Below are 15,635 nucleotides of genomic sequence, written 5' to 3' on the forward strand. Positions count from 1 at the left end.
TATGTATCATACATTGCACTTGTAAGATAATACATACACACACATATTAAGAAAAAACACTATTTTTAACGTTCATGATATTTTTGATGTCATTTTTGTTATTTAAACTAGTTAAAAAACAGTTTAAAAAAGTTCTGTCTTGGACGTCCGTGTCCGTGATCCTTTTTCTTGTTAACACGATAGCGACCGAAATACTTTACTAATCGAGTCTTTTTTTTTCTCTTACGCTTGAGTATGCTCAGGAATAGAACCCTTTCATTTTTCAGGGTCTGATTCGATGTGGTTTAATTGTTATTAAATAAACAAAAATAATAATTCATAAATATTTATAAAAAAAAATTTATGAGGCGTGCACTTTTGGATTTTCCAAATTATTTTGTTATTACTTTCATGAATTTGTAGAATAAAAAATAAAATTAGCCGCATGCATGCGCGTAAACTTTTTGATAGCATGTTATGTTATAATACTTATAAAAATGTAACAGATAAAGTTTGGCTTTTAGCTTCACCTCGTCTCATACCAATCTCCAGCATAGACTTAATCGAATGCAGACATATTGCTTTTGTAAGTAACGTTCTTTTATACAAATATTATATTGCTGTCATTTTTATACCTATAATTTAATTTTTACGGAAATTGGGAAAGATTTTAATTAAAATGCTGATGTTACCACTACAGTAATCATTATTATCTAGAATTAAATAGCATTATTTTAAAGTCGTGACACATAAGCGCGATCGCAATGAATTCTGTATTGTCATTAAAACATTGTAAGAATATTTTACAAGGAGACTGAGCGATTTTATATGGCGATGATACAGTTAATAACGACGTTCTCGTTTTCGTCTAGTCAATGCACTGATAATTTTAGAAATCGGATTAATGTTTAAGAAATCTGTCGATTGTAAATACGTGTAGCTGTTAGTTCTTAATGATACTAATTATTCATTTCCCTTTTAATCCCTCGCAGTTGCTTAGTATTCTTTAATTAGTTAAATCGATGCGATAGAGCGATTGTTCCGAGGAAAAACTAAGCATCTGTGAGGGCTCATCCCGCAGTATCGACAATCCTAGATCTAATAACCTCGGCTTACAGCTAAAGTCCGCTTTCGTTTCCTCCATTCGTATCATTGTAACACAATTCCTGCTGGTTTCCACAGTAGCGTCGTGAGCATCTTATTGAATTGTGTCTCATTCAATAGTTTAGAAATCGCACCGTAGTCCGACACAACGCTTTGAATAGTGTAGTTATTTCTTTCGCCGATGTCTGTTGAAGGCTCTATGTAGTTGACCGCCAATTGAGCATTAGATCCGTTGTTATTGCGGGAATCGAGATCGCGCATGCTCTCACGTTCTTTGTCCCAAAGAACACGATGGCTTCGATTGACCGTTCCTTCCTTAACAACACCACAACCCTCGACTATCTGACATGCAGAGCTCCTGTCTTCAGCTATGACGTGAATGTGCGCCTTTACGAACGGGTTCCTTAGTAGTTTACGAGTAATTTTAATAAGAATCACTGCCCCATGCATAAGTACACCAAGATCTCAATACTTTAGTGAATAAAGCAATATAGCACTGTAATTATTATTATACGTGTTGTTTTACGTAATAATGCTAGATGTCTTATAGAATTCGAATATTAATATTTACATCGCAATAACACGATACAAGTTAATTCGTATTTATATTAGTGTTGTCGAAGCGTTACTGGTGTGAAAGACGGTTTGAACAAATTCTGGCTTTTAGCTAAGATGGAATCGAGGCGTGGGAGTGCATACGGGCTGAATCACGAAGCTAAAGGAAATAGAATGTAGCAAAGTAATGATTCTAATAACGTAGCGTTATTTTTATCTAGTTGTGTCAATTATTTTGACTAATGCGAAAAGGGAAATTAAAGTCAAGAGCATCATATTCAGAAGAAAGGAATCAGTTTTTGGTGTGTTTAAATGCAGTGGGAGCCTTAGTGGCGTCGTGATTTTTAGAGTAAGGATTCGAATAGAACGCTATAATAATATGAAACCGAATAATTAGATTAATTTATCTCTCGTTAGTTGATTTCAAAAATAATATATTTTTTAATATATTCTCTCGTCCTCGTATATGTGTAATCGGGTATTATTTATAATAACCCATGGTTTTTCATTGTTAATACGGACTAGATTTAGTGACGACAAATGTATTTAAATAAAATAGATAGTAATTAATAAAATATATGGAAATATTAGACGGTTAGAAATAAAACTTTAGCTAAAAGAAAATAACGTAATTGTGCGTGTGCTGTTTATTGATATTTTGTGAACACTTATTTATTTTTTGTAAGTAATTATAATATATTTACTGTCCTTTCCTAAAATCAATACAATCCTCTAAAAATTGAAATAAATAGTTTAAGAAGTCTATTTTTTAGTATGAGATCTATATTAATTTATATTATATATGAATAGAATTGAAAATTGTGTTCATTGTTTTTTATAGTACACGCATCACGGTCGACAGCCGTTAAAGGGATGATAAAATACAAAAATGTATAAATTAGAACTAAATATATAATTATTATATCTATTATCATTATGTATGTAAAAATCTATTTTCACTCAAATATATTGGCACCTTCTCATTCACTTTTTTATTATTCTCGGATATTTATTAAAAGTGTAGGCGTAGCACTAATAATAGCGTATCTACGACGTTTTCCGTAATGTAATAATGCGTCTTTCTGAAACGAAATTCTAAAATATATGTGTAGTAATAGTTTGTAAGGACGGTATGGATAAGTGATAGCTATAAGTGAGATGACATGTCACACGCACACGGCGATCTTTGGCTCACACGTGTCTGATACATAATAATTTCATATACCTATGTTTTAGATAGAAATTGATTCATATGCCGCAATAACATTTTTGATGATATTTTTAAATGTTAACATTATATTCGATGCGGATAGATTGCATAATAATATTGTTATTCAATAAAATAATATGAAATAGACTGACTTGAAACGTCACTAATAGTTAATTTGCTGCAATAATTACTGAAACGGGGCTGTAAAACAAAATAATGTACACCAATGTAAAGCCCAATATTTAAGAGATAATATTTGAAATAATATCACTTTATTATAGAAATAGTAATATTTTAACGCAGTAGTTACGTTTAACGAATTTATTACGTTGATTTTATTGAAGAATATAATATTGTTAACAATTAGTTACATGAAGCTAAGTTAGCATTTTAAAATTTATAAATGTTGTTTATAAAGTATAATGCACGTGGTATAGAGTTGCGGTTACACTAGGCGTTAGAAAGTGCACAAATAAAAGGCCTACGTTGCCTATTAATTAATATAATTGTGAAATACATTATGATGTAATTTAAAAAAAAATATTTAATCCATACAAATGAAATATCAATACCACAGATTAAATATTAAAGTTACACGAACAAGCGTCAAAAGTATAAAGGCATTTGTTTGTAGCAAATATACAAATGTTGTATTAATATGATGAGTGGCAACTGACATTCTAAGCAATAATGCATTTTGTATTTTAAAGAGCTGTAATAAAAATTCCAGATAATAATCTTACATATAGTTTATAAAACTAAAAAAACACGCTTTAATGATAGAATTCACTAAAAGTAAGAAATATTTTTTTTAATTTTTATTATTCAGAATAATGCAATAAGATCATGAGATTATTTTATTCTCATCGGTCCTTGATAAGAGTACAAAGATAGAATTTTTAGCTGTTAGTAAAATAGTAAAAGCGGGTCAAATTCAAGTCTTAGGAGTCGATAACATACAAAGGTGTCGGTTACATATAAAAATGTCAGTTACATACAAACATGTTGTTTACATAAAAAAATAAAAAAAAGACGTGTGGCACTCGGGGACTGCCGCGGTAAAGCTATTGCATAGCATGCCTTCAAGCCACACCTCCGTGCCCGTTGGAGTGGGGAGCGTGAGGTTTTTCGTTACGGAATTTCTAGATTCGGTCTCCGCGCTCAAGGCCTGCGATAGAATATTTTTATTAAGCTATTGCATACAATAGCTTAATAAAAATATCTTTATTGAGTACAAAAATGAATACAGTACAATTACAGTGTGGCTCTGTCTTCCTAGCTAGGAAAATCCTGTGTTAAGGAAGACAGTTCCTTCCCAGAGAGCATGTTCAGTACAAAACAAAGATTACATTTAAAAAAAGACGTGTGGCACTCGGGGACTGCCGCGGTAAAGCTATTGCATGCTATGCTATGCCTTCAAGCCACACCTCCGCGCCCGTTGGAGTGGGGAGCGTGAGGTTTTTCGTTACTAAATTTCTTGATTCGGTCCCCGCGCTCAAGGCCCGCGATAGAAGCTATGCAATAGCTTAAAAACAGAGAAAGTAGAAAAAAAACATATAACAAATACCGTTGTGAGTTTACAAGTATAGTGCGTGAGTTTGATAGTGAGTGTGTGTGTGTGTGTGGGTGTGAGTACATACAAACATACATGTGAAAATATAAGCGTGCTTAAAAGTAATCTACTGCTCGAGTTGTTAAATAATTTGTATACAAATCGATCAGTATATTGTTCAAATCATTAAGAGTATTAATGATTCAAGATTTATAATAATCTGCGGTATTATGGATTGACTTTAGACTTTACTTAATAAATGGGATCTTTATACGCCTAGTGTAACCGAAGACGAGTTTTTATAAAGAACTTTAGTTCATAGCTTACAAAAGAGTTGCTTTATCTCTTCGGTATATTATTTATTCAAGCGTGGCATTCATAAATACAATAAATGATACATTAAAACTCCATATTTTAACACACATTAAGATTAAAAAAACATCACTTTCCCGATGATATGGAGGCAAGCTGGCCTTTTCATTTTAGACAGATTTTTCAAGAAATTGCTCATTAATATACAATTTTATTAACGTATATTATAGTTAAGGTATTAGGACTTACGACACATTATTGATATTAATATGAAATTATTTACAGAAATTTTTCATTAGAATTAAATATAATTACATATGATTTTCTTACGTTCTTGGTAAAAATGTCCCTTCAAGTTTTTCAAAAAATGAAATTGTTTCTTCCATTTATGTTTTAGCTTTTAATATCACAGACAATGAACTAAAGTATAAATGTGTGAAATATTTATTTATTTATGATAACAATAATTTTAGTAACGAGAAAGTTTGTGATAATATCATTTAGTAGCACATAGAGTTCATTTTCTTTAAGGGTTTACCTAGTAAAAAATAAATACATACGCTTATTATCGTAATAAAAATATATCATATTAGACATCAATTATTCGAAATTCAAAATAATCATACTACAATGACTGATTTGATTGATCATCATCATTTCAAAATTACATCATCATGAACAATATTAAAATTATCTTTTCAAAATGTAACGAAGTACAAATTTACTTTCTTATACACAAAAAAATGGTCACTTTTTATTCTATTACAGCTGTTATTCATTTCACATCAGTCATTACGTATGTAGGTACTTACACATAATCATTTTAAATTATTTGTAACCATTAAACTGTGATTAATTTCAAAATCGAAATCAATTTTATTACAATTTTATTCAGCTTTAAAGTTTTTATAACATTTTTATTTAACAATCATCATCAGCAGAGTACTAAATGCAATTGATGTTCCACTAATAATTGTAGTACACGTATATTAAAATATCGAACAAAACTCTTGTGTTTTATTTTGTAACAAGACACCATATAATCTACCCAGATATACTCCTTAATATTCTTTATGTTGTCTCATCATTGATTTCAATTAAAACTATGTTTAATCTTGTTAATTAACATCTTTGGTTCAAACATAAGTACATAGATATTATGTATATAATTGGTAATTGGTTCGTTTCCCTGAGGAACCAAACAAAAAAGGGCTAATCTGACAGAAGTCTGAAGCTCATATAAAGGAGTAATATGCTCCCAAAGATGTTAAATGCATATGCCCTATACAAGAAAGAGTAGACTAGATTGAAACTAGCTAAGAAACTAGCTGACTCTTCGAACATTGTATTGCTTTACCTTTGTCACTTGAACGAAAAATAGTACACGATCATTCTCAGAGACACTAACTAAATTCATAAAAATCTGTCAAGTTGTTTTAGAACGATCCTTTCGTTAACGATAACTTTAAATGTTAAAATATAAAATAGGGTAAAGAATCGAATATAGGATGAGTTTGTGAGTGATACCCAACTAATAAAAACCAAAGGGCTAGCCTGTTAATCTATACTAATATTATAAAGCTGTAGAGTTTGTTTGTTTGAACGCGCTAATCTCTGGAACTACTGGTCCGACTTGAAAAAATATATCGGTGTTAGATAGCCCATTCATCGAGGAAGGCTATAGGCTATAAGTATATCATGACGCTAGGACCAACAGGAGCGAAGCCACGCGGGAGAATCCACGGAGCGCAGCTAGTTTGTTATAAAGTTGTAAAAGCCTAGGCAGTTTATGAGCTTTAAATGAAATACAATTATAATAGCTAGAGTCTGCACGTGTCACTTAAATCTAAATCTCAATAAGAATTAAAAAGATAATAATTGTATCATTAAAAAAATAAAAGAAAAGTTTACAAGTACGAAATATATAAAAGACTATAGTCAAAATTTATGTTTTTGGATGATAAATGTAAAATTAAAATATTTTTTTTTTCCTATTGGTAAGTTGTAAAACAGCGAACGATGTGCATTCACAAATTATTATTTTTTTCAATAATTAAAAATTAAGACTGTTATATTATTTCCAGATAGATAAATGCATTACATTGAACTCAATTACAGTACTCCCAAACTGATAATGCGCATAGAAAAATTCGTGACTGTTCGGCAACTATCATATTCCCCGAGCCTCCGAAGACGATATGTATATAAAGTGGTTAATGTATTTTCTTCGTGCATAGTTTATTATAATTATGAGTTTTATTGTGATTTTATGGTAAAAGAGATTAGTAACGAAATTTGTTTTGATAATTTAATGTAAGTTAATAGCGACGATAAGACACACGATTGCGAATACATATTTGTTGTATTGATTTACTTGGAAAATTCTATACTTAGAACTATTAAAGTTTCTTACTGAAGCTGGCGTAATGATGAATGAATGATGTATGGAAGGTTAAAATAAGACAGTTTATATTTAAAAAAAATGATTTTCAAATACTGGTTTAGATATAAATTGTGAAATCTAATCATTAAAATCCCAGTCCAAAGGATTTACAGAATCAAGGATTATCTCTATTTCTGATATCGTAGAATGATCACAACTTTCATTATGCTCATATTAATTTTCACTTTCCCCACTGCTATCTGCTACCTGTGTAAATAATTATTTTACCGGAAAATTCAACTTTAAAACAAAACTAAGAAGGGTATGTAACAGCAGCTCTATATAATTCCATACAGAGATAATACGTGCGGTCACCACCAATATATAAAGACGACTGACGTATTTTTGAATTTTTGACCGACAGGCTACCGTCACCTATCGCCCGAATTGTTTTCGATTGTGTATGACTCTGAATTGACTCCTATTTCTTTCGAACAAGGTGCAAGATGCAAGTGCATTGTTTAGGGCACTTACGATTCAATGATTCGGGGTGATTCGGGTGTTTCTGAAAATACGATAATTAGCGAAGATCTGCATGCGCATTATTAATTTTGGAGTACTGTAAGTAGGGAAGGCTAATTAAGCTCGACCTTCGCTCGCTTGTTTACGAGATGAAAATTATCGCTTATCGAATTAAATGTTTTTTTGAACCTAATTTAACAATAACGTTACTATAAAAATATAAACATTATAGAAAAGAAATACTTTACAAATTTCATTGACTTGTTTGTCAATTTAACACACTCCTACTAAAACTGTTAAACGGAATTTGTGGTGTGGATACCAAAGCTTCACGATTGAGCGCCATATTTTAGAGTTATTTTTTTTAATATTGTCTTATTATATATTTAAATTTTTCTATCCATAATCTACGCTTGTATTCTAAATTAGGAATATCCAATTATATTGATAAAAAGACAAGCCCTCACTACTCATTTCAATGTTATAATAATTGTTATTGAAATTTTTCAATTTTAGTATATTTTTATATTATCAACTCTATTAATTATTGACACACTCTCACACTCATAAACTCACAACCACAGAAATTATCCTACCAGTCCGTTGTTAATTTTTGTACTACCAATTTTCAATATTTTTGGATAGTTAATATTGTTAGCTCGTTAATAGTGTAACTTATTTCACGTATGTAAATGGGCGTCAGCACCTGTGCCACCACTAATTAAATATGGGTGTAATCGGAAATTAAGTTTATGTACATTTATTTTTTGTTCCATATAAACAATTTTGAATTTTTGTGTCAACTTTGGTCATGCCTACATAAAATTTTTAAACAATTCAATATTAATATGATCTTAAGGATAACATGCCTTATTTTGCAAAACTTCCAAAAAAAGTAAATAGAATGTAAGTGGAAAAAGGGGTGCTTGGTTTCAAAACTGTGGAGACAAAATTCTCATATTTGTATAATAATTCTCTTAAAAATAGTAGGTATGTTACAAAATAAATAAACACAAACACACAAAGAATTTAATTCACACATAAAGAAATATATACATTTAAAATTGGTGTAATACTTCTAATTGATCCAGAATTCTCTTTGACTTCCTTCCGGACGGACGTGTCACTCGGATTCTAAACTGAAATTGAACAAAGGGGAACTTTAATATTAATATTATACATACAAAACAAGACTATACGAATAGTATCTATAATGAACATGTACATTGTGCATGGACAAAATATTATTATGCCTTTTTTTATATTTCACTAGCGGTTGGCCCAGGATTCGCCTGTGGTACATAGATGTATATAGCCTCAGGGTTACATATCCAACATTAAAATAATTTTTGAAATCGGTCCGATAGTTCCCAAGATTTGCGCGTTCAAACCAACAAACTCTTTATATTATTGGTATAGAATTATGAATGATGATTGATGGAAATTCTATTTCCAGAATTACTTTTCCCTCGTTTAGTGAAAACTATAAGTCTTACAGCCACTGGGATAACTTCTAAATATGTGCCGTTTGGCTTATCTATGATTCATGAAAATATAAAACATAAGTTGAGCTTTGCATTTGTGTGAGTGTACATAATATTATATAGTATGGAAGAAATGACGGCTTAAAGCGCGGAGCATCCTTTGATTGGCTTGTACAGTTTTCTGTGTAGCGGCCTGAGGCGCGACGTATGAAGATAACGTTTTCTGGATGTAGGTACATTCACACATGTAAGCAAAGCTTATGTCTTGCTGACTGTACAAAAAATGTTAAATAGGATGACATTTAATAAGTCAACAAGTCCAGAATCTCTTATTATCCTAGACTTCTAATCATGAAGTACCTACCTAGATTTATAGGATTTACTGTCTCATTGGTTCTGACTTACCGTTCAATGAAGATTAAAATAAAAAATGTATTATAGGAATTCAACAACCTTTACACATTTCCTATGCCGTTTTCGGGTCTGTTATACGCATAGAACATTAGCTTCTCAATAATTGTTGTCATAAATTATTTACGTAACATTTGTTCACTTAACCCGCCATTGGTGACCACATATGTCTGTGAGACCGGGCAGTTAAAGAAACCCAAATATTTTTGTCACCGTTTATCGAATTGCACTGTGGTTTCGAGTAGCTGACTAATTTCGCGCCCCCTACCCTACCCCTACCCCACGACAGCGACGCGGGCGCACGTTACTGAGTTTTGGCCCCAACCCGGTGCGTGAGACCGGCGTCACCAACTAAGTAAGTAAAATGGTTATTGTGTATTTTTTTTATTTTACTTATTTTGATAAAGCTATTGTTGTAATTTATAGTTTAATCATATAATTCTATTATTAGTAAGCGTTTTGCTAGATTTGATCGATATTTTACAAGAAATTCCGTGTTTTTTGTTCAAATTGTGAACACTGTTTCAGCATGTCTTACGAAAGTAATCAGTGTCGTCTTCAGGCCCTTTTGCAAGAAGCAGTATCTGATGAGGACGGATTACAAACGTCATCGGAAAGTGAATCTGGAAGTGACTTCGAACCAGATAATTTCGAACCAGATCGCACGTAGTACCAATAACTTACTCTAGTTGTTTGGCTGTTGAAGATGAGTGATTTTAGTATTGTATATTTTTTTTTTGGTCGAAGTATTACCAATTTATGTTACTTCATTTTATGTTTTCAGTGTCATAAGACTGACTAAGCCTAATTTTACTGTTAAATAATTAAGATTGATGCTTTATTTTTGAGTTTTAAAAAAACTTTGTTAAAATACTTGACAATTTTAGTTATTTCAAAGATGTTGTTTAATGCTAATAAAAGAGATTTGATTTATTAAAAACCTATGTTTTATTGACAATAAAAGATCAAATTTTATATCTATCCCAATGTAAAGTAGCATGAACCGTAAATTACAGATAAACTCGTAGTCAAAAACCCCGGTCCGTGAGACCGGGGTCACCAACGCTGTAAGTCAAATTCACGTCACCAATGGCGGGTTAAACGAGTATTTCTAAAATAATATTGTATGAGAACAAATGAGATGCTGGTTCCTGTTAAATTAGTATCTTTCTATCTTGTATTAGGCCAATTTTCAATCCTTGGTTTAAATAATAAATTATCCATGCAATAAAGTATTATTTAGATCTATGACCCATGTAGATAATGAAGTAAAAATATCATCTGAATTATTCAAAACCATTTTTGAAATTGCTGCATACCAAGATATTCGCGGCATAAGTATTAACCAAGGATTGAATAATGGGCCCTTATCATTATTTTACATAATATTATATTACAATTTTTGAAGTGAAAATTCTTTATCGGGGTTGGAAAAAAATTTAGTGTAACATTTTTTCGTTACGCGTGACATTTTTCCGTTACGCGCTATCTTTTTCTTATCCCTACCACGCGTGATTCGACGTATTTCTGTAAAGTTGCATATAGTAAATTAATTTTTGAAAAATAAGGTCATAAAGAAGATTCACTTCTTACGTGTGTACACTAGTACACGCACACATTTTTTTTTATTCATAACATATCGTCATAATATTATATCGAAACAGCATACGACAAACATCGAAGTTTAATCGTAGAAGTTATATTTTCGCGATGTAAATATAAATCAGTGAAAGTTAAAAGTTATTTTTAAACAACCTGACTAAGCGCCATCTAGCGGTTGTGGTTAGAAAACATGCGTCGCGTGACTTTCACTGTCATATTTTTTACCCACGTGGACGAAAACTAGGTCATTTCTAAACTTTTTACTGTTAACGCCATCTATGAAGAGTTTTAGTAAAACAAAGTTTCGGTTACTTTTAGCGGCAAATATAAAGGTTACGAGACAGAAAACTACATACAAAATCTAAAAGAGAACTTACCAATACTCAGAGAATTCCTAAAAGAAGATAAGTCTGTACAATCATTCAGCAACAAACTGGAAGAAATAATCATTAAAAGCCTTAGAATGGATAAAAACAATAGACAAAAAAAGAAGATCATTAGCGAACACACACAGAATTTAATCCGTAGAAGAACTGAACTTATGTTCACAAAGAACAAATCGAAAGAAACAAGAGAAGAACTCAAGAATCTGTTCAAAGAAACCAATCGAGCAATCAAAACAGATTATGCTAATCATAGAAGAGCAATTATAGAAAAAAATATGACAACTTTCCGGAGTTCCAAAAGAGCCTTTAAAGAATTATCAACTCATAAAAACTGGATACAAAGTCTGAACAGCGAAAAGGGTGAAATCAAGAATAGAGAGGGCATCATAGAATGTGCAACGGCTTTCTATACTTCTCTTTATGGAAAACCACCACATGATTCAACACAAAAAGACAGAAACGATAATGGTATTAATACAAGTGGAGAAGATATAGCAAAAACAGCACCAGACCCAATTACAGAAAGAGAAATAATAACTCAAATTAAACAATTGAAACCAGAGAAAAGTCCAGGTGAAGATAATATCACAAATGAAGCCCTGAAAATCGGTGCGCCATACCTAGTTGCATACCTAAAGGATCTATTCAACCTAGTACTGGAAAAAGAGCAAGTACCATTGCAATGGTGTAGATCCGATATAATACTGCTATATAAAAAAGGGAACCCGCTAGACATTAGCAATTACAGGCCCATCAGCTTACTATCTACAATATATAAACTCTTTTCGTCAATCTTACTAAGAAGGATAACACCAGATATAGACAAGAACCAGCCAATAGAACAAGCGGGCTTCCGGCCGCACTTCTCAACAGTAGACCACATCCATACAATAGAACAAATCATAGAGAAATTTAGAGAATTCAACAAACCTCTTTACATAGCCTTCGTGGACTATTCCAAAGCATTCGACAGCATAATACACCCATACATTTGGATAGCCTTACAAAACAACAATGTTAACAATGCATATATAAATATCATAAAAAACATTTATGCTAAAAGTGTAAGCAGAGTAAAATTGGAAAGACAAGGGGAAGAATTCAAAATTGGAAGAGGAGTACGCCAGGGTGACCCATTGTCTCCAAAGCTATTCATAGCCGTCCTTGAAGATATTTTTAAAAACATTAAGTGGGAAAATAATGGCATATGGATACGAAATAAAAAACTTACACATCTAAGGTTTGCTGATGACATTGTTCTTTTCAGTGAGTCTGCAACAGGGCTAGAATCAATGCTACAAAAATTAAATTCTGAAAGCATAAAAGTTGGCCTACACATGAATGCATCTAAAACTAAAATTATGTCAAATAGTCAAAAGAAAACAATTAGAATAGAGGAAAGCCCAATAGACTATGTAAATGAATATGTGTACCTTGGAAAGTTGGTTTCTTTTGATGCAAAAAGCAACGAAAACGAAGTAGACAGAAGAATAAGTACAGCCTGGAAAAAATACTGGGCCCAAAAAGAAATTCTAAAAGGCAATTATAGCCGTCAAATAAAAAAGACAATAATGGATTCCTGTATTCTCCCAAGCCTTACTTATGCAAGCCAGACATGGGTCTTTACAGAACAAGTCAAGAACAAAATTTCATCATGCCAACATGCTATGGAACGAAGTATACTGAAACTAAGAAGAATAGAAAAACAAAGGAATGTGGACATTCGCAAGAAAACCAAACTAACAGATGCACTTAATTTTAGTTTGAAACAAAAGTGGAAATGGGCAGGACACCTATCTAGATATAAAGACGACAGGTGGACATATCATACCACTAAATGGCAGGGCCCAATCGGCAAAAGGAAAGTGGGAAGGCAGAAGAAGAGGTGGGTGGACGACATAGAGAACATAGCAGGCAAAAACTGGATGCGTATGGCCCAAGATAGGGATCTTTGGTACAAGATGGAGGAGGCTTTTACCCATAAGGGGCCACCTAACAATGAATAGATAAAAAAAAAAAAAAAAAAAAAAAACTAAAATGTCATATGTATATGTATTAATTATTAATTGTAAGGTGGAATAAATAAAGCTTATTATTATTATTATTATTATAAAGGTTTATGCGTACTTTTTAAGTCATTTTACCGTACTTTTAGTTATTATTTGTTTGTTTTAAAGGCTTTACAATGAATTTTAAGTGCGGTAAAACATTGATGTGTAACCTTAGTAATAAAATATTCGAAACGTGCAGCTAAATAGTAATATGCCAAATTCATTCTGGATTTATGTTCATTTTAAAGCTTTTATAATTTGTTGATAAATGATTATCCCTTAAGTATTGTTCTTTATGAAAACAAGGGTTATAAATACTTACAAAAACTAGGCAAAAACCCAGATTTAATCCATAACCGCTGATATATGGTCCGGGCTATAACCATTTTCGTAAAGCTCCCACATCCTAGTGTAAAGTGCTTCTAAACCTTCGGTGTAATATTTACAGTTGAACAGAGGACTCTCTATTCGTGCGTTGTAAACTTTGGCTCGAATGTATTTGCGACTGAAAAAATAAAAATGTAAATTTAGTTTTCAAAATTGTTACTGTGGCAAGACACAGGCATTATCGCGCTTTTGAAGTCCAAACTATTTTTGTGATATAATCATCATCATCGACATCTTAATCCAATCAGTTTTTTATTTGCTTTGTGTCAAAAGTTTGACCAAGAGTAAAGAAAATTGTGCCTCATGAAGCCTCCTGGGTGTGGATACTATAGGTTCATTAATTAAGTGAAGCACATTCACGACAGATTCATGACACAAGTTAATATTAAGAATTTGCACATTAATGGAACAAGTTAATGTAAAATTTTGATGTCTATCAAGTTTTAAAAATTTGCTAAGCCATTTTGGATCATACGGAGATAGTCATGATCTAAGTATTATTTGTATTATTTTGTAAATCATAACATTTTGTCCATCATCTGCTCCTTGTGTGATTCTATGTTATTATGAATCTTAAACTTGCCATGAACATTGTTATAGCGCTTTACTGTGTTAAATTTCGTAACTTCATGAAACTGTAGTCGTGGGAAAACTACGAATTTGTCCACGTCTGCCGTTCCCTGAAAAGTTCTTCCGTGTCACGTTATGATCGAATTAATACTAGATGGCGCTGTTATAAACATTTACAGTTTAATAGATTTTCAGGCAACGATTTCAGATTTGTTAATTTTTTTATAAGCGGTTTTTCCAATCGCGATAGTCCAAATGAAAGTGGATTAAAGTAAGAAAAAGATCAGTATCTTCTGATCATGCATCAGAAATAGGAACTAATATCAAATTCTTAAATGTAGCGTTCATGTAATAATAATTTGTATATCTTTCATGTAATAAAATTAGCTAAGCTATTTTGGATCATACGGAGTTAATCATCGTCATCATCAGCCCATATACGTTCCCACTGCTGGGACATGGGCCTCCTATGAGAGTAGTACAGGCCATAATCCACCACGCTGACCAAGTGCTGTTTGGTGGACGACACGTCATGTCGTATTATTTTATAAAACAACATTTCGTCCGTCATATTATGTTCCTAGTAGATTCTATATTATTTTTAATCTTAAATTTGCCATGAACATTGAACACTGATAAGGCGCTTTACTGTGTCAAATTTTGGTTCCTTCATGAAACTGTAGTCGTGACAAAACTGCGAAGTTTGTCCACGTCTACCGTTCCCTAAAAAGATCACGTTATGAACGAATGATACTAGATGGAGCTGCTTTCAGATTTGTTAATTTTCTTACTAGCGGTAACGGGTTTATCAATCGCGCTGTCATAACTGAATCAATTTTATAAGGGGTGACATGCGAGGCACCAGCTTTCAAATAAAAAAAAAGACGGGTTGCACTCCGGGAGTGCCGGCAGAAGTGAAAACTTGATTATTAACGTTGAGCATGTTTGATCCGTCTTACGCTTTTTCGATCAGGTCACGTGTCCTGACGCGAGTTTAAGATTTTATACCCAACGCCGCTAAAGAAGTTTTCACTTCAAAAATATTTAAAAAAAGACTTTTATTTTATGTGAAGAGCAAACGAGCAGACGAGTCACCTGATGTTCAATGATCATCGTCGCCCACTTGC

General features: G+C 32.2%; 1 protein-coding gene across 3 annotated transcripts in view; it reads right to left on the reverse strand.

Moving 5' to 3' along the window:
• Positions 1 to 15,635, reverse strand: part of LOC149491108 (UDP-N-acetylglucosamine--peptide N-acetylglucosaminyltransferase 110 kDa subunit-like) — a 31,543-nt gene that overhangs the window by 1,470 nt on the left and 14,438 nt on the right. The window contains exons 7-8 of one of the 3 annotated variants that reach the window (XM_089702522.1): positions 13,874 to 14,056; positions 8,668 to 8,756 (exon numbers count right to left, since the gene is read on the reverse strand). In XM_089702522.1, coding sequence (XP_089558648.1) covers positions 13,897 to 14,056 — 160 coding nt within the window. In that variant the 3' untranslated portion in view covers positions 8,668 to 8,756; positions 13,874 to 13,896. Of the gene's footprint in view, positions 1 to 8,658; positions 8,757 to 13,873; positions 14,057 to 15,635 lie in introns of those variants that run through there. The other 2 variants (XR_016316505.1, XM_089702607.1) reach the window with 2 other exon arrangements.

This window comes from Colias philodice, chromosome 1 (assembly GCF_061535455.1).
Source record: "Colias philodice isolate Cphi_HAF_F1 chromosome 1, ilColPhil1 Martin Lab GWU primary, whole genome shotgun sequence".
Taxonomy (NCBI): domain Eukaryota; kingdom Metazoa; phylum Arthropoda; class Insecta; order Lepidoptera; family Pieridae; genus Colias; species Colias philodice.